The sequence below is a fragment of the Phalacrocorax aristotelis genome, chromosome 8 (assembly GCF_949628215.1).
Source record: "Phalacrocorax aristotelis chromosome 8, bGulAri2.1, whole genome shotgun sequence".
NCBI classification, from domain to species: Eukaryota; Metazoa; Chordata; class Aves; order Suliformes; family Phalacrocoracidae; genus Phalacrocorax; species Phalacrocorax aristotelis.
In genome coordinates this window covers 17406103-17433109 of record NC_134283.1, presented here as the reverse complement: position 1 = coordinate 17433109, position 27007 = coordinate 17406103, and the positions used below count along the sequence as shown (strand labels likewise).

Here is a 27007-nt window from a genome sequence, read left to right as displayed (position 1 = left end):
CAGAGAATTTCAACAACTGTATGTATCGCTCTCCTAGTAGAAAAGAATAAAAGAATATACAGAAAATCTGTCACCATTGCTTTTTCAGATACCTCAAATCCTGCAGAGTTGTTTGTATTAGGAGGGAGGAAAAGGACAACACTTTTGTCTAAATGCCAGGTAGATTGTTTAATCTCCTTCCATTAAAATAGTCATAATTGATGAGGAATCAGATTCTAAAATTATTCTTAAAAATAAATCACATCTGCTATATATTTTTATCTTTTCCCTTGCATTGATAATGTGATTCATGCTAATGTGATTTAAGAGTCGGAATTAAAAAATATTCAAAACCTGCAACTGTTTTATCTAGAATCCTGAGAGAAGCTTTGCAACTTTGCTAAGAATTACCCAAGATTATGAAAAAATGCTCCCTTGTTGTTGCATTGATTTGCTTACCATTGTGTTTGTAATATCCTTAAAAAAAAAAATTGATGTTACACTCATCTGCATGCACTTAAGTTTGGTCTGCTAAAATGTAATGCTTGAGCTCATGATGAAAGCTACAACAATTGTTTGCCCTCACAACGTAAATGGAAATAAAATGAAGGGTTCAGAATGGACTAACTTTTGCAAATCAAGACTTCAAAATCTCTGTTAAACTACTTTTTGTTCAGTATCTTTTATTACAAGGAGAGGCACTTATCACTGATAAAGATAGCTGGGAGCAAAACCATAATACAGAATGTTCATGTTATGATGATGATGAAACAGCATTGTTGTCTTTCCAGTGCCACTAAAGTGAAAGTTTACATTTACATCAATTTTTTAAAATTGGGGTGTTTAGGTCTTGTTTGACAAAGATCTCAAACAGGTAAGTTAAGCTTATTAGCCAGAATGTGACAGTTAATATGCTGATGTTAAGAATGTGCTTAAAGTCAAGGGCTCTTGGCTAGGCATTTTGACTCATTAAAGGGGAAATAAATGTCAAAGTGAAGAAGATAAAATTGTAATATAAAAATGTATTAATATAATAAAATATACTGAAGATATTGCCTCTATTATTTGTTAGCAAAGGGGATGGTGTGCATTTCTGTAATGGATAAAAATGTTATCTGTAAGAAAATACTCTGTTCCCTGTCTTACACTGAAAGCATTTTATATAAAGCAGAAAGAAGGTTGCTCTTTCATAGTTTTAATACAGAGGATCACTGCCCACTGAATGGCAATTCATGTAGTGCTGTGGGCTGATATTGTATGTCCAAGCAACTTGTGGGAAATAATGGAAAGAGCTTTTTAAAGGCTGCAGAGAGGTGACAGCCTGGAAAAAGCTAATTAAAGTATGTTTAAAAATTGTGTTTCTTAAGATCTTTCATTAAAAAACAAGCTCAATGTAAAATAAAATACATTAAGAACATGCTGATGTCACTGCAGCAGCAGTAGTCCAAGTGCAGATAGTATATGCTTGTTTAGGTGATTCAGATATCTTGATTTGGTTTGGCAAATTGAAAAACTTGTCTAACTATATCATTTTTACCTTCCAGATTTGCATATATGTATGATATCTGTTATATTAATTATATCTGTGTTCACAGGTATAACAGACATACCCCAGAGTTGTGGCACCCGTTAATAGATCAAGCAAGCCTATGCAACTGTGTTTTGATCAGTGGAAAGGTTTCCTGGCATACAAGAATTGAAATCAGCTTTTGGGTACGACAAGTGCCTCTAAGTATCTAGCAAGTGAAAATCAAGGGTTTCTGTAAGGAAGGAGTAAGAACACCTACCACAAAAAATTAAAAGTAAAAAAACCTTTAATAATTGCAACAATACAAACTCAATTGTATATAATTCTCTCAGCTGGTATTTAGCCATCCATCATTTGCTAGCTCACAAAGCTGATTTGTGCTCTTCCCTCCTGTCCCTGTTTCCCGGAGTTGTTGGCCTCTTTTCACCACTCCTTTCCCATAGGCACTTATGACTGGGACCCAAACACTCTTTTTTCTTTTCCCCTGGAATAGTGCTTTTTATCACATGGGGAAAGGGGGAGCTTTGTGAGCAGCTTGCTTTCTTCTTCATTGTTGAATGCCACTTATAAACTCTCGTCGATAGACACTTGGAAGGTATCTAAAATGCTAGACAAGGAAACAGATATAATTCAGGGGAAAACTGACCTTGATTGAATAGGGTCAAAATGCTTCAACCACCTCTTTCATTTGAAACTCCTCATTTACAGGCTCACACTTCTTTCATTGTAGCTTACTGTTGACATAAATATATGTGGGATCTGTGTTAGTCTTAAAGATAAGAAGTTCAGCTACAGTTAGTGAATTCCATGACTAATCAAACTCCTTGTAAAGAACACACAACGATTTCTCCCCTCAAAAAGCTGTAACACCAAAATTGTTGAGCATACCAAAATTCATTCTCAGAAATTTGGTTTGGGTATTCCCCAGGTGTTAGCATCTAGCAGATAAGTTAAAGCTCCAATTTCCTAATTCCCAGGTCTAATTGTATATGTTAATTAAGCTCCTGAGGAAACATGAAAAGTACTGACCTTTAAATTATGTGTATAAGAATTTGAACTTTCATCTTGGCGTTTAGAAATTTAAGTCTGTTCTTAGAAACATTTAAAGGCCGTGAGCCACCAACGATTTTTTGAACAAAATTCTTGTGATCATTTCCAGACTTGGCCAGTACAGATACTTCTTGAGCTTTCTGGTGCTGTTTGTCATCCCAGGCCATTTTTTGTTGAGTAGGCTGAGAACAGAGATTTACCAAAATATTTAATGAAGTTTTATATTGACTGTGTCCCAATCATATATTTGCTACATTATGCACCTCTTTTAACCAAATATTGCTTGTTGTTATGGAAACCCATTCTAACAAGAGCTCTTTGACCCATAAAAATGTTAGACAACCAGCAAAGTTTGCAGCTTTCAAGTAATTCTTAGTACTTGTTTTCATATTCTTTAAACAGCGTCTTTTGCATTGTCCAAAACCACAGATGGCACAGGCATGACTTAATTTCTTATCAATAAGGATGATTTATATCACACCAGCAGTAAAAAGGGACCTGCAAAAATTGGACACAAAATTAGAAGCACTTTAATATCCTTTTACTCTACTGGAGTAGCAGAGAGGACTCTTAAACCTTATCCCTCTGTTTCTTTGCTGGGAAGTGCTTCAGCTAGGACTGATGTGGATTGGGAACTGGAAATTCTCCTTTCTGTTTCTGAACTGCTGAAGAATGGCTACACCAACATACTCAGCACAGGCACGCTTCTGCACATTTGTCTTAAGTTAGCACATTCCTTTATTTAACTGTCTCTGATCTGACTATATCTGATCATTCCTTCATCTCATTTTCACTTAACCTTTTGCCCTCTACACAGACCAAGCATCCTATCAGATATCTCCCAAGGGACCTCCTTTCCTCCCCTCACTCCTCCTTCCTCCACTCTTTCTCCAATTTAGGTGCTTTATGCTACTTCTCATAATTTACCTGATTACATGGAAGGAGCTGTAGATCTTTCTATAATTGCTGTTTTACTTAAAACTTTGAATCTTTAGCTCCTCTCTGTTTTCAGGTCGTCAAACCTCACTGGAGGTTTCTCTGGTTTAATGAGCAACTCAGAAACCATAGAAAGGACCAGAGGAAGGGGGTCATTGTACATTCTTATATTTGAAAGCCTCTCCATAGCATCTGCAAGAGGATTCTTGGCACCTGCCTAGTTAAACCGGATGTCCAATGTTATGTCTCCAGGCAAGTAAGATTGTGGCAATCACTGTAGTCCTATTTCACTTGTTCTCCATCTTTTTGACACAAAATATATAAAAAAAATAAATTTAAAAATATTTTTTTAAATGGCAGCTGTAAGTATTTTATTTTTATTATGATTTATAATATTGAATATTTCTTTTAAACTTTTACTGCCATTCCTGGGCTATGTGATAGTTTCTCTATTCAGATGTTAATCTACAGCATGCAGCAGCACATCTTCCAATCACCTACTCATTATGGAGATCATTTGTAAATGCTGCTGTTTAATTTACAACTGTGTACGAAGCTCTGCCTAGCACTAACCCTACAACATATAATATAATTCTCCCAACACTCCCACTGTCAAAGGTCACATAAAGAAAACCATTGCTTTATACAGAAATTCCTGCTAGTTTAACACAGAAGGAATGGCAGCCCTTGGGCAAAATTTGACTATAGTTTCATATGACACACTGGAAGGAAATACATTCTGGAAAGGGTGCCAATAATGCAGGTTCTCTGGTTCAATGCAGGAAATGACCCAACTGAAATGTACTGGCAAAAAATGTCATCATTTACTTCACTTCCAGTTTCTCAGGGAAAAAAAATAAAATGTTGTCTGAGGAGACACAAATACATAAAAATGAAAAGACCTCCCAGGATGACTTGAAATACATTCAAACTACACATACGCTCCCTGGTCCCTAGAACCCAGTGAGTATTTCTTTGGCCCCACAAAGTATTTTAGTCTGAACCCAGGAAACCTCAGATTGACCTTGGAAATAAGGTTCCTCATTTTCAAAGTAAATGTCTTAGGAACATTACTAGAGGAGTTGCACTTTGACTGAAACACATAAAACTTGTCTCTTTTGGCAAATGGAGTAGATTATACTGTGGGGAACTGGTTCCTAATTAACTGACCATAGGCACTTTCAAACTCTTTTTCTCAACTTTTATACACCAATACAATGCTGGTGGCAAGGTTAAAATAGCTATTTTAGGCCATTAGGGGCAGGGTTAAGCCCATGTAAAGCAGTAGAGCCTATCTCAATGGAGATACGCTGACCTACCTTGCTGAGCATCTAGTGCATGTCTCTACAGAGATTTTGTTGTCTTCTCTTCAGGCTGTATTGGATGGTTTAACAGTATTTGATGCTATAGTGTGCTTTTAGCTTACCTTGAATCACATCTGAGATTTTAGATTGCACATGTCTGGATTTCATTAGCTTTGTCAATCTGTTTTCTTCTGATGTTTTTCTCCTTTGCCAGCTGCGTTAACTCTTCTTTCACCCAAGACAAGATCTCACTGCCTGGTGGGATATAATGAAATACACTTTTGAAACAGACTTTGACAACATCTTCTGACAACATCTGACTCATATTCAGGTGTAAATTTTCCAGGCCTTCTTATTCGTTCTGTGTAGAAAAGAGTAAGTACATGTTCCACATGGAATGCAAGGACAAGAAAGGTCTCAAATTCCTCTTCTGATGATTGGTTGATGTCTATCAACTGATGCTGAAAATCGTTACGACCACAGCCTTCCTTTTAATATCATAGCTGCTTTCAGGACCTCGGACGCAACTGCCTTTTCTCCGACAGTCTTGTTTAAAACAGACCAAAACAATAAATATGGACACTTTGATTGGCATCTGCCATATTAATTGAATTAAACTTGGCTTCAATTCTTACAAAAAAGCAAATGCAGTATTAGGTGTTAAATAAAATAAGGTGATGCTTTTCCTAAATGAGCCTTTTAGGTTTTGCTTCAGCCTGAGTTTCTCACTTGAGGCCAACCAGAAGTGTTGAAATGCTGTCAGCTAGTATTTCGCAGAGGCTTCTGGTCCAGGGCACCAGCGCAGACATGCAGCCTCTTAAGAGGTGGCCCTTGCACCCTCATCATGTCCTGCTGAATCCTGGGTTTGCTCAGGGTTTCACTAGGTTGCAGGTTGTAGCCACAAGGTGCAGATTTAAGGGCTCTGTGGGGCTCAGGTAATATTCATACATCTGAAAACGACAATGCTATCCAAACAGAATGAACCTTTGAACTTTGTTAGGTTTTTGATACAACATTAAGCCTCAGAGTTATAAAACCAAAACAGAACAAAAGTTTGTTTGCTTTCATTGTTTTCTGATTTTTCACTAAATTGTCAGCAAAGCAGACCTTTTACCTATAAACAGATGGCACACAATTCTGTGGGATTTTCCCACATTTGATGAACACACATCAAGTCCATTTACATAAGCATGGAAAATATTAAAATGGCTACCAGGTCTGTGTACTGTAAGACACCTGGAGCACATTGCTGCCAGCAAGCTTCTGAGGTGGGGATATTCTGGCACACAGTCATGGTTTTGGTGACTGGATCATTTTTGACTCAGGTTATTGAATATTTTGACACCTAAAGACATGTTCACCTCTGACCCAGAAACATCTGCAACGTCAAACTATAAAAACAGGAATGGAAATTTAGCCTTTTCCCCCCCCTTACTGTTATTTTTATTTCTATTGAAAAGGGTTTTAAAAGGCCTATGAAATGGAAAATTGCTTTTTTGCTATAGTTGCAAAACTCATTTCACTTTTTATCTGAGATGTGCTGTAGCAAATTTTCAGAGTTGAAAAACTAATACAGTAACCCACTTTGAGGACCACAGTCCAAAGCACTGAGCACAGCACAGCCTGCATCTGTCAACGCTTGAGGCAAAGGGGTGGACCGCCACAGTGGCCAGTCTTGTCCTCATTCCCACCATTCACCCAGACTTTTTCTCACCAGCTTATATTGCCCATATCCTGACTTTTCTTCCTAAATTAACATTGATTTTTACCACCAAGCCCTGTCCTTTGCTCCTTCTGTGCAGGATGAATTTATAAATATCTGGGCCATTACTGCTGCTCCTCTGACATGGCCCATCATCAGAATACCAGCTCTAGCGGTGACTGCACAGGTGACTGTAGTTTCTGTATGAGATATCAATATGCTAATACCAGTTTAAGTCTTTCTTTCACCTTTCTTGTTATTACTTGCTCCTGCAATTGATATGCACACAGTTGGTCAGTTTTTTTAACTTAATTTTGCCTACTAGCTTTTGGCTGAAAAAAAAATTGAGCTAGACCTTTCTGTTTGTCAGTTTGCTCTCCTGTTGAATGAATTTGCATGGTTTGTGTTAGAATGTAACTATCTTTGGATGAATGGCACTATAAAAATCAGCAGAACTATTATTTTGACTTTTAGCTATGGTATAATGTAGGCAATTTTTGTTTCATTTAACATGAGGGGTAGTGTATAGGACAGAGCGACATAAAATGTGGGTATTGCTGTGGTTGAATTTGCCGTAATTAACACATTTCCCATTAAAAAAAATTTTAAAAACCAAACTTTGGAAAAGTTTCTCTTTTCTGAATAAAGGCATTTTATGTTCAAGCCTTAGAGCTGATTCTGTCTCTCCTAAGTTATAAACCCTTATGGATGTACCATAAAGATGTCCACCTAATGCAGAGAAAAGCAGATTAATTGATCACAGTAATATATTCTTATCCACTGAATAAGAGCATTCCACACATTGTTTCTTGTTTTGTTTCTGGCTTGTAAATCTTCATTGTAGAATACAAATGAAAATGACCCAAATATGTATTATTTATGAATAGGACTCTCAGATATTATGCTTTAGATTGATTGTGTTAGACAGATATAACAGAAGCACAATAAGTCAATGAAAAATAAAAAGCAGCAAAAATGTTTCATGCTAAAAATGTAGCTCTAGTGACACCTCTTATATAAAGGACATTTCTAACACATTGACATTTATATTTATCATGGCTGTGCATGTGATTTACTGTTTTCTGAGGTGCTGAATATCAGGAATATCCATGCACATACACACCCCTTTTGAATGATGGTAAGTCATAGACTGCTGCATTGCCCCTTATACAGCAAGCTTTTCCTCCCCTTTTTTTCTTCTCTAGCTTCAGGGAGGCAAAGGAAGCGGTAGATCAATAGGGTGTCTTGACTGAAGTTGCCTGCAGCACTTCCATTTCTCAGACTGGACACTGATACTAACTATCAATAGCAATAAGAGGCTGTCTCAGACAGAACTAAGGCTCCTTCTTCTGCATGGCTGTCTGGTGCTTACTGATAAACATCTTGTGCACAGGACTGCAACAAATAAACCATTTCAAGTGTGCAAACTAGCCACTGTCATTCTTCCTATTGATACTTGCTCTGGGGTGAAAGGACTGGTAGTTATTTTCATACAGCTGATAACACATTAAATAAGGGTACAGATGGATAATAGTACAAAGGCATAATGCAATAAAGTGTGGAAAGATCATTGATGAAATTCTCTGTGCTCCTGTAGAAATCCTGAGACAACAAAAGACAAAAATATTGACTTATGTTTAAAATACTATGGGAAGCTACAGCTAAATTTAACTATTTATTAACCTCTGATTTTTAGGTAGTGTTAAAGATATCTTGCCAAACTATTTTACTCAATTGTTATTAATTTTTACCACTCCTCTGGATTTGCAAGTTTAGTCTGGAAATAAAATCTAACAGGGGCTGGATGAAGCTATGATATAGATGGGGAGGTTTTGGGCAGCATCAGTGGTTGCTAATTTTGGAAGAACTGAGCCTCTTTTGCCTTCCTCCCTGCAAAAAAAAATCAATTCTTCAACCGATCTATAGCTCTGTAGTGCATTCCTTGTTTTCAGCCTGAATAAGAATGAAGAATCAGGTTCTCACCCACTCACGTGAAACAACCATTAAAATACCTTGGCCCAGATCTTCTTGGTGGTAAGTCTTGTTATAACTCTGCTTAAGTCACATATCCAGTAGAGTTATGCTAATTTGCATCAAATTAAGATCTCGCATGTTAATCGGGGTTTATTTTTGTTTTAATTTTGCTTTAACTGACTGGGGTGGGGGAAGTGGTTTAGATGCTCTGCTGGAAAATTAACAGAGCCTTTTTTCATGTTCTCCCTCTGGAGCTCTAACCATATACAGGAGCAAACAATTTGGCTCTGAGACATCTCCAGCTTTATATGAAGTGGTGCTTTTCAGATTAGGAGGCTGGTTTTCTGAGGGGAATTTCAGTAATCCATTTTGAGTTTCAGACCATCCCAAACAAAATGCTTAAATAAAATTGTTTTCTTTCACAGTAATTTTTATGTTAAATCTAACAAAGGCTGATGGGTTTTATAGGATGAGATTATTCTGCAGATAGTTCTGATGTTGCAGAATTCTTATATTTAGATGGTTGATGAGGAAATAAACCAGAGCCTCCAAGACTTTAGGGCCACCAGTTATGAATAACCCTACTAAAAATATCTGTATAAGAAGGCTCCTGAATAAAAGTCTATGAACTTTGGCTTTGAAAGAAAAGAAAAAAAAAAATGTTAACTGGAGCTTAATTTAGGGGGGAAAAAGCACTTCAACTTGTGGTTTAATTGCATGCTGATAGATTTTTTTTCACTTTTTTTGTATCTGTACCATATCTTGCAATCAGACTTGCCCACCACACAAAAACAGTATGGGGGAGGAATACTTAATGTGTGTAGACTGCTCAGAATCACTGCTGTTATTAATTTTCCTCCAGTATAGAACATGTACATTTTACATTAATACACTGATTAGTGAGACATAGCATGCAGTTTCTAGCTAGTGAAGCTGGAATTTCAGCAATAGCTTGGCTCTTCACTTTGATTACTTTCTGGCTAGAGGGTTGGAGTCAAGCTAATTCATTTTGTAAACATTACTGGTCATTCATGCACAGTACATTGCATGAATCAGTGTAGGACAGTCAGACGGGTGTAAGTTCAAAAGTCCAGATAAAAATTACTGTTTCACTGTATACAGTATAATCCCTGCACAAAGTAAGAAAGATCATATTTGTACCCTTTACCCAGGCAAAATTCCCACCCCCAAAAAATTGAAGGGTTTCCTTAAGAAAGGTGAAAAGACAAGGGTCCTCACTATTTGCTAATGAGCAGTCCACCCCCTGCACCCTAACAGTCAGCTTTCAACAAATATTTATACAGCTCAGAGTTACAGCTATAGCCTCAACATTTCAGCACAAATATTAGGCTACAACCTCAGCTAGTCTAAATTGACATAGTCATATTGGCTTCAGTGGCATTACAGTGATTTACAATAGCTGAGGTTCTCACTCCTAGTTTTTTTCTCGGTGCCTCTGACACAACATGCTTGACATACTTCTTTCAGCTGAGGAGTGGATTACTTTTAAAGTAAAAATTAAATTAAAAACCAAGTTTTCAATCCTATTAAAATTTCTGCCCAATTTTAAGAGGGGCTCAGCAAAAAGGAAGATATGTTACAAAGGTGACCATAAGTTTTCTGTAGCAGAACAGTACTCAGCTGAGTTGGGGTGCTAAGGCAGAAAGCCACTCAAAAAAAAGTAATCAGCGCTTTTGTTAAAAAAAGTTTATATATACATACATATACATAAAATCTGGTTTTGTTGCTCCAGCTGAAAAACTTTATTGTGTGTGTTAGTTTTAACAGCAGTTATGCAGAGATGTAAGCGCACAGTTGTGTATTATAATATCCGTTTCTCAATGCCACTAAGCCAGAATTCTTAAAAAACATATGAAGTCTTCATTTTTTTCCCCAGTTTTTCAAGACAGGAAACATTAGTAAAGCAATTTTTTTTTTTCCAACAGTAAGTGACTTGAAGCTGGAGACAGAGAAATGGATTACATTACATATTTTCTACACAAACATAGGGATTAATTTAAATGATTCCCCTAAATCAAAATAACTAGACTTTTTGGCAGCCTTTGAAGTTTAATGAATGTTTATTCTTGCCATCAAGTGTAGGTCTTGGGACATCCTGCAGGACCACAAAAACGAGATGATCTAAAGCTATTTATATAAAATAAGCCAAAGCCAAGATGCTTGTATTAGAGTTATGAAGAAAATGCAAGTATTTAAAAGTAGCTAATATTTTGTTTAACAAATTCTAAGTAAAAATGGCAGAGTTGTTCCCACTGTGCTGTCACTGTCTATAGTTTAGGGTCTATATATTAACTACAGTTCTTATGATCTCAAAAGTAGACTTGATATAGAACAGGTCTCTTCTGTAGCTTGTATGCTCTCCTAGGTCTGGTTTCTACTCTTTTAGGGACACAGAAAAGCTAGCTTTGCTGTTATCTTTCAGAATACATTTGGAATTCCTTTCAAATGTCTCTTATCAAAGTTGACAAGAAGTACCTATTACTTACAGACATTTCAATGTGAGTTTTCTGTAGAAGAAAATTAAATCAGGTCATGAGATGTAATAAACCAGACATAGGATTTCCAAATAAATTTTATTTCTTTCATGGTTAATACTTTTTGAAGTGTACTACTGAAATGCTGCATAAATGTAAAACCCAGTTTGCCTCTGATGACTGTGACTGACTAAAACAGTAGGTAATATTCTTGGAGATATTTAGCTTTTGATAATTCAGCCATACAGACTTTCTCTGATTTTTTTTTTCTGGAGGACCATTTTCACATGTACAAAAAAACTTGAAAACTAGATATTTTTAATGTCTAAAATTCACAGCATGTCTTGCTGTTAAATTGCCACCTTAGAGGCCACTTCAATGAAAATGCGTATTAAATCAAAGTGATAGATACATGTAATGTAAAATGTCTGTCAACAATTAGAATCCCATTTGGAAGTTCATAAAGCACAACAATTTAAAATTAATTCAAATTGAGAAGGAAAGTTTTTAGATTGAGAAGGAAAGTTTTAGCCTGCAGTACTGCAACTTTGTACAGAACAAATCCAGAGGTTTTTTTCCTTTTTCTGAGTGAAAGAGAAATAGAAGAGCCAGAGCTTCTAATGCAGTTAGTTCAACATCATGTGTCAGTCAAGCAGCTTCATTCTTTCCACAATAAAGTCCAAATGATATTATTTGATTTGGAAAGATATCATAAAGCAGTAAATATGCAAATAGTATAACCCAATGTAAAATTGTATTGTCCTGTCATAGAATCATAGAATAGCCCAGGTTGGAAGGGACCTCAAAAGATCAGCTGGTCCAATCTTTAATTATCAAGGAACTTAGAGTATATTGCGGTTGAGCTATTTGATAATTTTGTGTGCTTTGTATTGAAAAGTGTGACCATTTTTATTGGGATAGACTAAATCCCTATCCAGTAACATCCACGTGGTTTGAAAAAGTGCTTGAGGGAAACTTTACAAAATTTCCTTTGTATTCTTCTAAAAGGATGTCAAGGTTTACACACAAACCTCCTGGACTTCCTAAAACCATAGGATCCACAGGCAAACAGGACCACTGGAGCACTGAGGCCAAGTGCTTCCAAGGTAGTTTTGGCCCTTGGTCCTTGCTTTTGTGGCTCCACTGCTGAGGACTTACCTACCTAAATGGGGACCAGGATTGGCAGTCAAAGGGGTGTCTTTAGTGTAGAAAGAGCCTTATATGGTATAGAAAGCAGTATCTCACCTGTATTCTTTCCAGTTTGGTGAGCCAATGCCTCAACTCCTCCAGCATGGCCTGTGCAGTTCAGAATAAGAAATCAGTCAAAGAAGGGAACTGATCTCTCTCCCACCCTAGAAAAGAGCATATATCCCGTGTAAAAAGGGCTCTTCACACACCAGTTGGAAAGGGACCTGTAAAAGGATTGTATTTAGAAACACTGGACAGGTCTCTGCTACATTAACTATAACTAGATAAATTTGGTCATCTGCTTGAGCCACAAAGTTTGGGCTGACACCTGGGTTTCCCCAAACTCTTGGGCCTAGCAAAATTTGGGGTTAGATTAGGGTTTATGGCTAATATTTAATGAATACATTGTAAACATTAACAATACAGTTTGTAATAAAATGAAAGTATTTTCAATTAATTTAAAATTTTTAGCATATATTTATTTTTAGTTTTATAACATGCATATTTCAAAGCAGTATTCCATAATGCCATCTAAACTGAAATTAGTTTAATCTTGTAGATATACGCCAATGCTTCAAGCATAGAACATTGCATTCTCTGTAGAGATACATAGCTCCTTCAAGCAGATACACTTCCAGCACTGATATACTTGTGTATAATTCTTCCAGATTAAATTCTGGCTGTTTCTAGACATTCCAGTTATCGCTTTGATTGATTTTATGAGAATGAAAATAAGGAAGCAGAATAATGCAAAGCATATTCTACAGTTCATTTCTGAAAGGAGAGTCAATCCCATTAGAACTTTCTGAAGTGTGTTGCTGGTTAGAATTATTTTAAAAATAATTTTGTGCTATCATAAAAAATGGATACAAATTACCAGTAAAAGTTTTTGTCTTTGATTATTAAGTATTTATATCACATTTGAGTAATCTCTTTGAAGAACCAAGATTACCTGTGACTAGTCTTGAACAGGTAGTTTAAGAAGATGTACTCCTTAAATGTCATAGTTGTTTTGCTTAAAGAAGCAGTGAGTGCTTTCCCAGTCACCAGCAAGCAACTCCTGCAGGCTGTCCTGAATATGGCAACCAGCACCTGTTACAGGATTTTGTTGCTCTAGGCTAAACCTTAAACATAGGCCCCCTCACAAGGCACAGTCACTAGCACAAGGAAGTGTTACTAAACGTTTTGCAGCCCTAGGCAGCTGCGTACTTTGCATGGCTGGTGGTGGCAGCACTGGCCCTGAATGCAGATTTAGCTGTCTCTCACTATTAGGCTCACATCCATCTCACTTTTTACCTTTGCACAGAGTTTAGCTAATTGCTTCTGCTCAGTGTGACTCCCATTGCTGAACATGGGCAGGTCTTGTCCTACTTCCGAACAGTGCATTACCAGTGGCGCAAAGGAGCAGCAGGTCTGGGAGCCCTTGGAGAGCAGGACTGGCTGAAATTAAATTTTGCTATTAGAAAATTCTAGGAGTGAAAAAGAGTAAGTGAATGCTACTGATTGGACAGAGTGAGTGCAGCAATGTTATTTTGTTGTGAGATTACATGTACAGTGTTAGAGAGGACAGTACTGAAGGGGGAGGAGGAAATGAACCATATTTATTCTTTGTTTAATTCCACCTAATTCAGTATACTTATAACGCATTTGGCTCTATGTTTTCACAAAACTAGTATTCTTACATGTTAGACCTTTGTGCTTTCATGCAGCATAAAAATGGAAGCTGGTTCAGCTGCAGAAAAAGCCAGGTTGAGTAAACTTCAGAGACAGAGCAAGTGACTTCAAGCCCTAAAATGTATGGGAGTGCAAAGGTATGCAACTGTCAACTAAACGTATTAACAAAAGACATCTTACTGAGAGGTATGTTATTTACATGCTAATCATTGTCACTGGTGCCTTCTCTAGAACTTTTTTCTATGTAACAGTTATTTACACTCGCTTGAAGCTAGTAACAGGCCTGATCTGGCACACTCACACAAATACAACTCCTCTCAGAAATCGGTTTGTATAGACTGGGGGCTTAGACACATATTTTATTTGCAAACAGCTGGAATAGCTTAAGAAGTTACCATACCACGCACTGTTGCCCCATGCAGGAGATTTCCATCACTTGCTGGCAGAGGATGTCATGCAAACATTTTTGCTAATGCTAGTGCAACACAGACTGGGAGAGCCCACCCGTGGGTTGCCCCAGCTCAGCTGGTGGGACAGTGTCTTCCAGGCATGGGGTAGTGACAGGCAGTGGCCAGAAACAAGGTATTTGGTTATCATGGTTAGCCCCTCCTGCAAATTTGCTTATGTGCAGTTCTAGACTGGAACACTTCTCATACTCCCCTGTCAATGCTCTGCTTCCTACACAAGGATTAATTTCACCAGCAATGTGTTTAGGATTGGGCACTTGCATTGCAAACTTCTGAGGACAAGAGAAGTGGCTTTTCATGATCTCACAAGTGAGTATATGACGTATCCTGCAGCTTTATAAACAGATGTAGAACAAGCACTGGTGTTTGATGCAAGATCTTCCTAAATGTACTCTGTTGTCTTCTATTCAAGTATGATTCTCCTCCCCCCTTTGCTCTGCCTGTTGCAGTATGTACATGATGTAATAATGGTTGAATTGCTGAACCGGTACAGACTGGGGCTACAATTGTCTTTGTACACATGATTTTGCACCAAGTGCCTTTAGTATGACCTAAAACTTGCTCAAGCTTTAAATTCTTATTTGGGCAGTGCTTCTAATGTGTCAGTGGCTCAGAGCAAGCTCAGATGAGCTTAATGTGTGGGCAGAGCCAGCTAGACTGCAGAAAGCAGCGTATAACATGCAAATAAAAATGTTCTGCAATCCTGGACACTCCGTTCGAGATGCATTTTCAAGTTCTGTGAAGAAGGACTGTAACATAGAATATGTAACTCAGGGTGAGATTCAAGAAGTAGTTTGTACAGCCATGCTGGAAGTCCAAGGTTACCATATAAACATTAAGGGATGGAAACAATTTTTTCTAAACCCAAATCTGATTTCTGCATTTGTGACAAAGGATCTTGTCTTTTTTAAGTCTTTTTGTGAGGATTGCTTTTTTGAGGCTTGTGACTTGAGCTTTGCTTAGGCAAGGAAAGGAAATTGTGAGTTTCATCTTCTAGGTGGCAACTGTGTGATCTTAGATTTATGGAGCAGTAGTTTTCAAGGCTATCTCTGGGTCACTGATGTAGTATCTGCTGATAGCTCAGTAAGAGCTGGCTGGCAGCTCAGTGATCAAGTCTTCTCCCTCTTGCCTACTGCAGAATTATTTTAAGAAATCAGAAACTCCTGGAGTTACGTTTTGAGGTAGGTGATGGCTGTTGTTGCCATCTGAATATTAAATGATCACCAATGGGAAGAAAACTGCAAAATGCGGCTGCGGCATCAGATTGCTCCATGAAATGGGCTCCCCACAAGATGGAGAAAATGCATGTGCAAGTGTGTGAACAAACATTTACTCTCAGAGGGATAAGTTTTGCACACTGCCATTGCAGACCAATTTTGTTAACAGGCTGGCCCAAACCAGGGGCAAAGGATGGATCATGAGGACTCTTACCTAGCTCAGGCATTTAAAGTAGAACATTATTCATGAGGCATTTACTTTATTGCAACTAGTGGCTGCCAAGCTAGCTTCTTGCATTGATGCAAAGAGTATAACAATTTTCACATTGTAAGCACCATGTATTAATCAGGGCACCTCAATATTATGCAAACAAAATGTATGTACTTACAAATACTTCCACTGTATTTGAATCAAAAATATGTTATGAAAATGATAGGGGTTGTCAGGTTCTTCTCAACAGTCAAGAAATTTGGGAATCTACAGGCAACATTTCCCCTGAGGTGTAAGGCATATTTATCCTGCAACATCTGCATATTCTCCAGATTATAAATAAAACCTTAAAATGCAAATTAAAATGCACATTCTGTAAATCTGATTTGACAGTGAAAATCTTTTGGTGACAACAACAGGTCTTACTTTCTTAGATGATTACCTTGTAGAAAAACATCTGTATGTTCTATTTCACAGACAATTGCCATATGAAATTTTGGCCTTGTATATTTGTATTTTGACACACTACAGAATTTTTGTGTAATTTTGTTGCAAAGGTAAGCAAATCCTAAGGGAGCACTTTTTTAAGAACACTTTTTTTTTTTTTCCCCTTAAATATCCTGGAAAATACAGCCCTCAGTCCTACTCCTTCATTTGCTTTTAAATGGCTGCCATCTCCATATTTTATACTGTTTTAAATAGTGCTTTGATAAAGAAATTGTAGGTATGGTAATTTTGAAAAAATTTTCACTATGACTCTCATGAATAGATACCTGGGTGCAGAGCAATTGTGACTCTGAAGCTTTCCTACTGTATAAGGGCACTTTTCTCAAGGCAAGATGTTTGGAGGAAACCTTGGCTGATAGGTAGTTATAGGTCATCATCCAGTATCAGGTGTATTTTTTTCATGACTCTTCTTTTGACATGTACACATTTCAGTGTCTTTTTTTTTTTCTGTTCTACACAGAGTTTTTTCTGTGATGAGAGACATCACAATATGTATTTGGAAGATGTCTTTGCAGCCCAGAATATTTTCTTAAATTTTGTATCTAAGGAGAAACATTTGCCACTTCATTTCTAAACTTACGGATTTTCTGGTGGAGGCTCTATTTGGCTGTGAGACACTAGGATATATATAAAAAAAAATTTTAACTGTGGTGTAAAGGCATGTGGCTTGCAGAAGAAACTTCCCCTGTGGCATCAAATAAAATTCTTCGTTCTCTATAGAACTAATAGACTCATTCTGTCCATACTTGATGACCACTGTATAACAAATTGGTGGGAAAGATTTTTGACCTAAGCAGCCTACCTGAAATACCCTCTAATTTATTTCATTAACCTAAAAAAAGGGTATAGAAAGGATAGAGTGATAGCTTGAGTTCACTAATAATATTGAAATCAAGACATTTTCTCAAGAGTATGACATTTAATAAAAAAAGCTTATGTTTTTAACATGGGAAATAAGACATTCTGCTATAAAAAGCCATATCATATAGAGGAAATAATGACAGGCTTTAGGATGTGAGAGTATTTGTAATTACTAGCACTCTCTAGGTTCTCTGTGTAATCACGTAGAAGTGCATGAAAGTCTTTTGCAGGGCTGCATATTTATTTTTCTGCCTTGTGAGCTGTACATACACAATAGTTGCCTATACGCTGATATTGCTGGTATTTTTTTATTCCTTGGTTTTTAACACTCTTGCCCGAGAAAGTGGATTTTCCATCCAGCTTGTTTACTTTGTGATTTATGTCTAAATTGTCACAGTCCTTTGGAGGCATTCGTGTTAAATTTGAAACAAACATATTTAATGCTCGTGTTGTAATAAAACAGCTAAAAGAGCAGATTAAAAAGATATGCACAGAGGGGTCTGATTGATTGAGGGATTGATTTTACTACTTTTCCTGCAGGTGGGTAGTGATGGCTGTAAATCTCTTGATAATCATTTCAGAAGCACCTTCATCAATAAACTCAAAAGGGACAGCTAGGTGTAAAAAATTGCCAGCCATCAGGTCAAACAAAAGGCAGGAAATGTGTAAAGAAAGAATTGAATTAAATAATCCCACCTTGGCCGGTTATGGCATTAGTCATGTTCATTTTTATCTTGGGGGCGGGGGACTGCGATTCTCTGGGATTTGGGGGAGAGAGGGGGAGGCTCTTGCCCCTCTTTTTTTTTTTTTTTTTTTCCCTTTAGCTCAACCCATATTGCTCAGGATTCAGTTATGCAGCTAAAAGATTGTGTTCATGAGCAATGATCAATTATTAGTTGTCAGTAATAAAGGAGAAGGCTTCAATTCTGGTGCCCCCCCCCTTTTTTTTTGCTGGGGAATTATCATTCTAAAATAAAATAATAAAATAGACGAGCGCAAGGTCGGGGGGGGGGAGGAGGGGCGGGGGGGACGGGGACAGCTGACAGCATGTCCGCAAAAGTAGTCACACCTAAACCCACACAGTCACAGGACTTGCAGTGTCGATATTGAATAGCGTGATCCACGCTATTGATAATAAAACAATCCCAGATAGCTGGTGCTCGCTGTCCCCGGGTAGCTGCGCCCCAGGACTGTCTCAAAAGTTTAGTATACATCGGAGCACAAAGCCAAGTTCCCAGCTGAGTGCAGCATCTGGATGCCCCTTAATTACACACATTTCTGAAATATATGTAACCTCTGTTAGCCGAAAAACGGCTTACTTGAGAGGTTAGCTGTAGCGATGTTTGAAACTCTCTTGCAGTGTACCGTTTTTAGTTAAAAAAAGGGCAAAAGGAGAACATAGAAGACGAAGAGGAAAAGAGGAAAGGAAAAAAAAAACTGCCGTGCTAACTAAAAAGCGGATGTTTTTGCAGTTCGAAAATGTGAATGGTTGGATTATACAGGGAAAGCGTTTTCTTGATGGTGCTTTAATTTCTGTGCAGAGGTGGCGTTGAGCCGGAGCGGTGCCGCAGGTTGGGTTGACCCTCCGGGTGCCTCCGCCGGCGGAGCCGCTGCGTCCACGCACAGTCCGCCCTCCGAGCTGCTCCAGAGGTGAAAATTTGCAGAAAATATGAAATCAATTGGATTTTCCCCCCAGATCGTTATTAACGATGTATTATAACTACGTGGGGATTGTGTAGTTTTTAACCCCTGCGTGTTAAGGGTGTTGTGTCTGATCGCAAACCTTAATAACAATAATCCAGTCTAGTGTGTTGCATCTCATTGAAATCGTCTCTCAGCAGAATGAACTGCAAATTATCCTCTGTTTACCATCTCCCTTCAGTGCTCATCTCAATGAACTGGAGATCGATCCCCACCACGGGTGTCTTCCAGCCAGGCTGATTTGCATTGAAGCACATTAGAAAGCCTCCCACCTCCATTAAAAAGAATAATCCGAGGGAAAAAAAAATCTCCAAGGTGTGGCGGGGAGGGAAAAATATCTGTCACTGTCATTTGGAGCTTCGAGAGGGTAAACCCAAGATCAGAGTATTTACGCTTGTGAACTCTCACAACTTCTGCTCGAGACAATGACGTTTAATTGATGCACTGCTATCAACAACAATAAAGACCGATTTTTCTCTAGCCCTGGCAATGCTGCTCTGCCCCCACCCTTTCCCCACCCCTCCCGGCCCCCAACGAAGGGGAGGAAAACAAACAATAAATAATCAAGCGGTCCTAGATGAAATACCACGCGCCGCTTTATACACTAGCGAGGGAGAAGAGAAACGGGGAAAAAAGTTATAAAACTTAATTTCTCCCGATTAATTTCTTTGCCTTTAAACCACTGGTTTTCTTCTTGTTGTTGCTGTTGTTGATTTTTAATTACCAGCCCACGGCCGCCTTTTTCCAGCCACGAAGCAAAAGTACAACGCATCTGGGGAAATTTGTCTTAAGCTAATCGACAAATGTATAATGAAATCGTAAACGCGAATAATTTTGGGAAAGCGGCTAGATTAGAAACCGTGGGAAGCTAATGGAGTGATTGATACAGTTAGAAATACAAACACAGATGTGTAAAGAGATCCGCGTGGGTATTCTGTGTGCATCTACGTGTGGCTAGCGATAAGTAACGTGTGTGTTTCTACTCGTTCAGGTTCGGTTTCTTTCCCACTGTCACAGGGTAAGGAGGGTGACAGTCTGCACTGAGTGTATCCATCTCTGCCGAAACATCTCTTTAAATATTCAGTGAAAAATAATGTCATGTGAAGTACCACCTATAGCAACATTATTATCTTCATTCTTCAACATCATCCCCGCTGATAGCTTCGTTTGTCTTTTTCTCAAAATCTACTGTACCGAATGCTGCGGGGAGGGAGGGGGCTCGCCCTGTGCAGAAATGAAAAGAAGCGTCAGTGACCAGTTTGCAACGCTGGCTAAATACTGGGGTGGCACCTGGGAGACTTTTTCCGTTCGTATGCGTGCGTTTGTTTGGGTGTTGCGGCGGCTGTTGTTTTTTTTCACCCTTGCTAAACGTTTTAGTCTCTTTCGTTTAATAATGAGAAGAAAAGGCGAGTGAGTCCGTTTCTCGAATGGGAAGATACCTCCCTCTTTCCCTTCTCCTCTCGCTCGCTCTCTAGGTTTTACCGGCTCATTTGAAATTGAAATGAGTTGTATCTGATCAGCCTCTTGATTTTACAGAGTTTGTTAATATTAATACGGGAAAAAGGAGTAGCTCTGTAGGAGAGTAAATAATCCAGCGGGGGGAGTGGGAGGAGAGACCACTAGACGGGTCAGAGTGGAGGAAAAGAAATCGCCTGCGCTCCCGCTTCTCCCAGCTCAGCTTATTTTACAGAGTAACTTTGCGTGCACGGAGCAGAGTGACACGCGAAGGGGTGCGGAGAGCAGAGAGGTTCGTGAGCGCGCGGGAAACACCCGCCATCCGTCTGCAGTCTAATGTGTATCGTTGGATATACGAGATATTAAAAATAGCATTGTCTATAGTCTCTTTGAAACTACGCTTTTCATTTCGCGATCGTGAAATTTGTTTGTAAGAGGTTCCTCCTCTGGAAGTAACAGCCGGGAGTAGAGGTTTGATGCGTGATTACACGGTAGGAGTACAGCGCCCACACGGTCCTGGTGTTACAGGACTAGGCACAAACAGGGACCCAGGAGAGCGCACGGGGGCGGCTGGCGCGGGTCCGCTCTGCCCGCTGGAGCCCCAGCCCCAGCCTCCCCCGGCTGCCCTGCCCTGCCCTGCCCAGCCCAGCCCAGCGCGGGATTAGGGGGGCTCGGCCGCTCCCGCTCGGGCCCCCACGTCCAAGAGGAAAACAAAAGTCAGGAGCAATCCCGCGGGGGACGGGGCGGCGGAGGACCGGGGCCGCCGAGCGGGGTGCGCCCCCCAGCCCCGGCCTCGCTGCCGTTCGCACCGGCCTTCTCCGGGTGGTGGCGGGCGGATTGACGGCGGGCGCAGCCAACCGGCGCGGCCCGGCGGCAGGGGGCGGGGCGCCGCCCGGTCGGCCTGCCGCTCCCAGCGGCGCCCTAATTGTCCTGGGAATGTGTGAGGTAGAAAACAAACCCTTCCTATTTTCAGCACCCCTCGGGCCCGTGATATATGGAAAGGGGGGGGGCGGGAGACAGGGGAGGGTGAAAACGGATCTTTATTTGCAAATGCGGGGACAAGAAGGAAGAAAACCCAACAAGAAAAAAAAAAAAAAAAACATTAAAAACCCCACCAACAATAAAAAAAACCCTCCGTAAACTTTTCGCAGCAGCAGTGGGCCGGAGCGAACGGCAGTGAGCAGCGCCGGGCGGCAGCGGGGCTCTCCCCGCGCAGGCACTTGCCGGGCGCCGCCGGGGAGCAGGGCCGCCCCCCTGGGCCCGCTGCTCCCCGCCGACCTCCCCCCAGCCGTGCGTCCTCCCCTCGATCGATTATTGCTTACCCTGCCCTCCCTCCGCGGGTCAGGGCATTGGGAGAGGCGGCGTGGGGGAAAGAAGCTTTAAAAAAAAATTTTTTAAAAAAAGTGAAACGCAACGCAAAACTGAGGGAGGGAGGCGCGGGGAGCCCGTCTGGGCTGGAGGAAGGGGCGAGGGGAGACACATTCCTATAGTAACGGGGATGGCGCGATGCAGCCCCAGCTGGTTGCTAAGAGGGTTAAATTGCATCCAAACAGCTTTGGGGAAATCCAGCCCCTTCTCCTGCCACATGGATCGACTCATTGGGTGGGAGCGGCGGAGAGACAAGGGTCTCCAGCAAATCAGCGCCTAATTGATTAAGGCGAGCTGGTTTGAATAGAGCTGGCCATGTGCCAATAGCCTTTCAAAGAGCTCCTCTATGATTAATCGCAATGCATTATTGATAATCATAATTATAGCAGGACACATGCGCGGTGCGCGGAGGATTGGGGAGGCTGGGGGGGGGGAGGCTCGATTTCCGTAATTTTGAGAAGATTTTTTTTTAGTAATTTTTTATTCTGCCCCAGCTGATGTTTGAGCCAGCATGTCGCGGAGGAAGCAGGCGAAGCCTCAGCATTTCCAATCCGACCCTGATCTGGCCTTGTTATCCCAGCGAAATGGTGAGTTCTTCTCCTCTCCCTCGCACACATTTTAACACAAACGCACACAAAATACATCAACTTACCTTGCGGCGAGCCGGGACCGCGCTGGGCAGCGGAGCGGGACAGCAGGATCTCCCGGAGTTACGTGCGGGGGGGTTCCCTCTGGGGTTTTGGTCCAAGTTCTTGGCTTTTATTTTATTCTTTTAACTCAGCGTTTTGTTTCGCTTGTTTCTTAACGAAACTCCAAACCCTTTCCGTTTTTTGATGTTTTCCCTCCTCCCTCCCCCCGCGGGGCGGTCTGGCATCCTGAGGCGGCGGGAGATGGATCCGCGCCCCCCGCGCCTTTCTCCGCGCCCCGCGGAGCGGGGGAACAAAGTGGGGCTGCGGCGGGGCGGCTGATCCTGCAGCCCCGCGGGACGGGTGCCCCGTCCGGCCACACACGCTGCCCGCAACGTCTCCCCGAAAGGGGCGGAAAGACCCCCACGGGTACCCACTTTCTTCCCCCCCCCCCCCCCCCCCCGCAACACCCCCACGGACCTCAGCGCTCAGGACCCCCTACTCCCCCGCAGTTCCGCCGAGCGGGAGGCGCTGCCCCGCCGCCGAGCAGCCCCGGCCTCCGGCTGCACCAAAAGCTTCCTGGAGGCGGAAAAGTTGCCGCCGCCGAGCCGAGCCGAGCCGGGCCGGGCCACGGGGGGGATCGCCCCGTCCCGGGAGCTGCCGTCGCCGCGCCGGAGAGGGGCTCCGCGGCCGCAAGCGCTGGAGCTGTGGGCAGCGCAGGGCTTGTTTTGATCCCCCAATGTTGTGGTTTTTTTTTTTATTTCGCCGTCTCCCCCTCCCCTCCAAGTCAGTGAGCAAGAAATAAACGCTGGCTTTGTGTCCTTTGGAGAGGGAGTGTGTGAAATCTCTCTCTTTTTTCCTTTTTATTTTTCCTTTTCCCTTCCTCCCCCCACCCCCCCGGGAAAAGGGGGAGTTCGGCGCAGCCCGGCGGGCGTGCCCTTGCCCGTACCTGCGCTGGGACGCGGGGCGACAAGTGGTCGGCGAGAGAGCCGCGGCCGGGAAGGCGAGGGGCGCCCGGCCAGGGCAGCACCCCACCGTGCCCGCCGCCCGCCGGACCCCCCAGCGGCCATGAGGAGGGCGAGCGCCGGGGGCCGGCGAGGGGACGCGCCGGCGGCGGGCGCGGAGGGCGCCGCGGGGCAGAAGCGCTTCTGGCGGGCAGGTAAGGGAGGGACGGGCATGGAGGTTCCCCTGCGCCACCCGGCCCCGCCGGTCGGAAGCACCTCGGGCTTCCCGCGGTAACTTCCCAAGGAAGCGCTGGCGCCGGGCTCTCCGCTCCCGCGGCCGCTCCGCGCTCCGGCCGGGCCCGACGCGCCGGGGCCGCCGAGCTCCGCCCGACGCGGCGGCGGCCCCGGCACCGACGGTGCCCGGTGCGGTGCCTGGGGTTGCGCGGGGGCGAAACGCGGGTAGAGGGTCCCGGGCCCCGCGCGATAAATCAAGTCGGAAAGTTTGCGGGATGTTTTCCTCCCTCTGCAAGCACTTTCCCGGCTTCCAAAATCCGTGGGACGCCCTCTTTCTAAACCAGCGAATGTAAAAGCGCTCGCTTCGCCTAGCTCTGCCGCAACGTTTCTTAAAAGTCATTTGGTTCCTGGGAGGCGACTTCTGGTTTCTAGCTGAGTTTTGTGCGCTTTGAGTGCACTCGAGTTCTGCTGTTTGCTCAGCACAATCCCCTTTCTCATCTCAGTAAAAGTATTTATTTTTTCTTCCGATATTATTTCTACTTCCTCTTGAAGTTTTGGAGCAGGAGTTGGGGAAAACGTTAGGTTTTTATTTGCCTTTCATCGGCCTCTTATGAAAGAATTTGGAACTTCTGAAAGTGAGCAGAGAAAGGGAAAGCTGAAATGGAAATTATCTTGCTGGGAAAGCAGAGAAGGATTCTTCACATCCCCGCTTTGTATGATTGCATCTTCTAACGTTCGCTGTCTTTTTTTTGTTTGTTTGTTTTTAGTAGATGGAACAGATCAAAACACCGCCAAGTATCTTTTTTTTAAAAGTAGTCGTTTTCTTCTGGTTGTAGTGTTTTGATCTGATTTTGCACATCATTTTCAAATGAAAGACGGTGGGAGTGTGAGAAAGGAATGTTAACTGAGCAGCTTCCCTGCCTGTTGCTAAAGGATGTCCTTGAAGTAAGTTGGATTTTGCCTGAATTGATGGCATGGAAGTGAAGCTTCTGTTTAGTTTGTGTGGCTATCGTGAGTTAAATAAGTAAATAATGAAGCTTATTATTTTTAAAAAATACTGACCGGTTTCCTAGGAAAAACAGTGAACTTTACTATAAAATCTGTAGGAGCCTCCCCCTGCCCCTCTCTGGTAATGGTTTTAGGTTATGGCTGGTTTACATGGTTAGACGATAAGTTTTGAGTAAGTTGCCTAGAGGGTGTGTTTTGTAATGGTGTTTCAGGATTCAGAACGCCGTAATAATATTAGCATAGAGCTACCCTCCGCCTTTACGGGGTCCCCAGCCCTGGCAGCAGCTTCACACTCGAGCAAGACAGGGTGGGTGAGCTGTAGTGAGGACAAGTTTGCATTACATACCTTGAAATTGCAAAACAAAACCTCGAAATTCCAAACGCTCTTTTATTCTCCTTTCATACTGTGAAGTCAGGTTTGCCAATTCAGCTACAGTTTGCACAGGGTTCAGGCAAATTCAGCATTGCTAGTCCTTAAGACTCTTGCAGTAAGGTACTGCTGGGCAGTATTTGGAGCGAACGAGTAGAGTGGCCCTGCAAAAATTTCTTGCATCTGATTTGAATTCTGGTTTGTTAAAACTTTATGCTATGGTTTCATATCTAAAGATCGATAGGAAAAAAGCTCATCAGACTGCAGCAACATGGGCTTTTTTTTACTTTTTTTAACTGCTCTCTTTTTGTTTTTAAAGTTCAAAGCTCACGCAGTTCACTCTTACCAGGAAGACTTTCCACCTAAAATGTAATTTTGGTGCAATCAATGGATAAGTAAGTTTACCATTGTAAAATATTGTGTGTGTGAGCATTTCATAAAGTTTGCATTGGATTAAATAGAACGGCTCTCAGATTAATAGCAGAAACTACTTGCAGCGTAAATTATATTCAACAAGTAACTAATTACTGGTAGGAAGTGGGCAGGAGATTGTGGGATTATTTCCTTTTGTTAATAACTCCAGCCACTTTCATGACCTTTTAGAAATTTTTTTTGTTATCTGGAATTGCATTCTCAATTGTGAAAGAATATTCTTGGAGGGTAGTTTTCCAAGGCAAAAATTATATCGGAGAAATAAGCTAGCTAGACTTTGAGGAAGAGAAAATACTTGCTCCCCTGCCATATAAAGGCTTGTCAGAACCAGTGCCTTTTCATGTCAAAAACGGATTTTGGTGAATTCCTAATGCTGCAGCATTATGATCATCCATGTAATTGTTACCGGGCCCATGACATGAGAGAAATTATGATCGCTTTCTTTAGTAAGATCTGAAGGACAGGGTGCTTAAGAGAAATAATTGCTTAGTTAGGCAGCTTTTAGTTTGTTACATAATTAGGCCTTTTTGTGCGGTAACTGCAGTCTGTTGGTTCAGAATATAGACACTTGTGTTTTTTCCAAAGGTGAGCCCGAAGTGTAGAGGGCCTTTTGAAATATCACTTATGCAGATGCAATTCAGAAATAATTGCTGAAACCCATATGGTGGAAGTTGTCTAAACCCAGTGTTAGTTCAGACCCTTTTTGTGTGTGTTTCCCCATCATAACCTGCATCTCTGTCTCGCTGCAAAATATTTATGTTTTAGTTTGTACTTTATTTATCTTTCTGATGCTAAATAGCATCTGGCTTCCTGAGGACAAACCCTTCTGTATGTTTAGCTGTACCAGTGCTTATTGCATAACTGGCTTTTAACCATATTCATGCTTTAATTGTGGAAACACGAATCTTTATTGGAGTGACCTTAGGTGTCTCTCAGAAAACACAATTATGTTTCTTGAAACTGTTTGTAAAAAACAAAAGGGGCAGCTCCTGGCAGGAGTCTCTCAAAGTGGCTTTGCTGCGTGTATTTTCCATACTTGAAGGTGCATCACACACCTATGTGCTTTGCAGTCTTGAAAAAATGAAAGTTGAAAAGCGCAAGCGAAATTGTTGCTTCGTGTGTGTCTGGTGCTAGGAAAAAAACTTAAGCGTTCAGCTGTTTTAACCTTTGCTAGCCTCCTTCCATCCAAAGGTGACAGGGTTCAGATCACAATATGTACTTCAATATCTTGCCAGTGACCCCCGAATTGAGTCTTACTGGTTGCTTAGCAGGAAGTTAGTAGTTTATTTTAGCTTCACCTTATCAGCTTTGCTTCTTTTGCTAACCCTATTCCCCTGTCACCCCTCAGATGCCAGACCCCCGAAGAGGAGATTGACAGGTAGTTCCCATAGCTCCGTTTTACCCTCCAAACAACAGGGATTTACTTTCTTGTCCCTTTGCCAATGTTTATGTAGCCAAAGTTTAGATATAGCCTTAAGGAGCCTTTCTTTTACGTGTCACTGGAACAGTGAAACTGCACTGAACTTTTTGAAGAAACTGTTGCAACTGGAACCCCATCTAGTGTTCGTTTTGATTCATCCATAAGGAAGACTTTTTAAATTGTGTTCATTAGGATGGATTTGTTCTTAGTTTCACGATCGCTTGAGATTGTTAGGGTTTTTTGACATCAGAGAATCTTTGCGAAAATTTGGCTTTAACATATGGGATAATTGTATTGCCAGTAATGATATGGCAAAGTTTAGAAACTGAGCGAAATACAAGCACAAATACCCGCTT

The 27007-nt window shown here is 41.5% G+C and overlaps 1 protein-coding gene and 2 long non-coding RNA genes across 7 annotated transcripts in view; 2 read left to right on the top strand and 1 right to left on the bottom strand.

Annotated features, from left to right (window-relative positions):
- Positions 1-3739, top strand: LOC142061061 (uncharacterized). Its single transcript, XR_012662038.1, has 3 exons — positions 1-159; positions 1575-1692; positions 3570-3739. It is a non-coding gene; the product is annotated as an uncharacterized LOC142061061 (long non-coding RNA).
- On the bottom strand, positions 1776-22674 carry LOC142061060 (uncharacterized). 2 transcript variants are annotated; one of them, XR_012662036.1, is made up of 6 exons: positions 22270-22674; positions 13453-13596; positions 12214-12380; positions 4920-5052; positions 2537-2739; positions 1776-2241 (listed from the first exon to the last, which is right to left on the bottom strand). It is a non-coding gene; the product is annotated as an uncharacterized LOC142061060 (long non-coding RNA). The 2 variants fall into 2 exon arrangements; XR_012662037.1 differs by lacking the exon at positions 13453-13596.
- SALL1 (spalt like transcription factor 1) overlaps positions 21651-27007 on the top strand; it is a 15006-nt gene continuing 9649 nt past the window's right edge. The window contains exons 1-2 of one of the 4 annotated variants that reach the window (XM_075101593.1): positions 21651-21851; positions 22112-22204. In XM_075101593.1, the coding sequence (XP_074957694.1) occupies positions 22129-22204 (76 nt within the window). In that variant the 5' untranslated portion in view covers positions 21651-21851; positions 22112-22128. The other 3 variants (XM_075101592.1, XM_075101590.1, XM_075101589.1) reach the window with 3 other exon arrangements.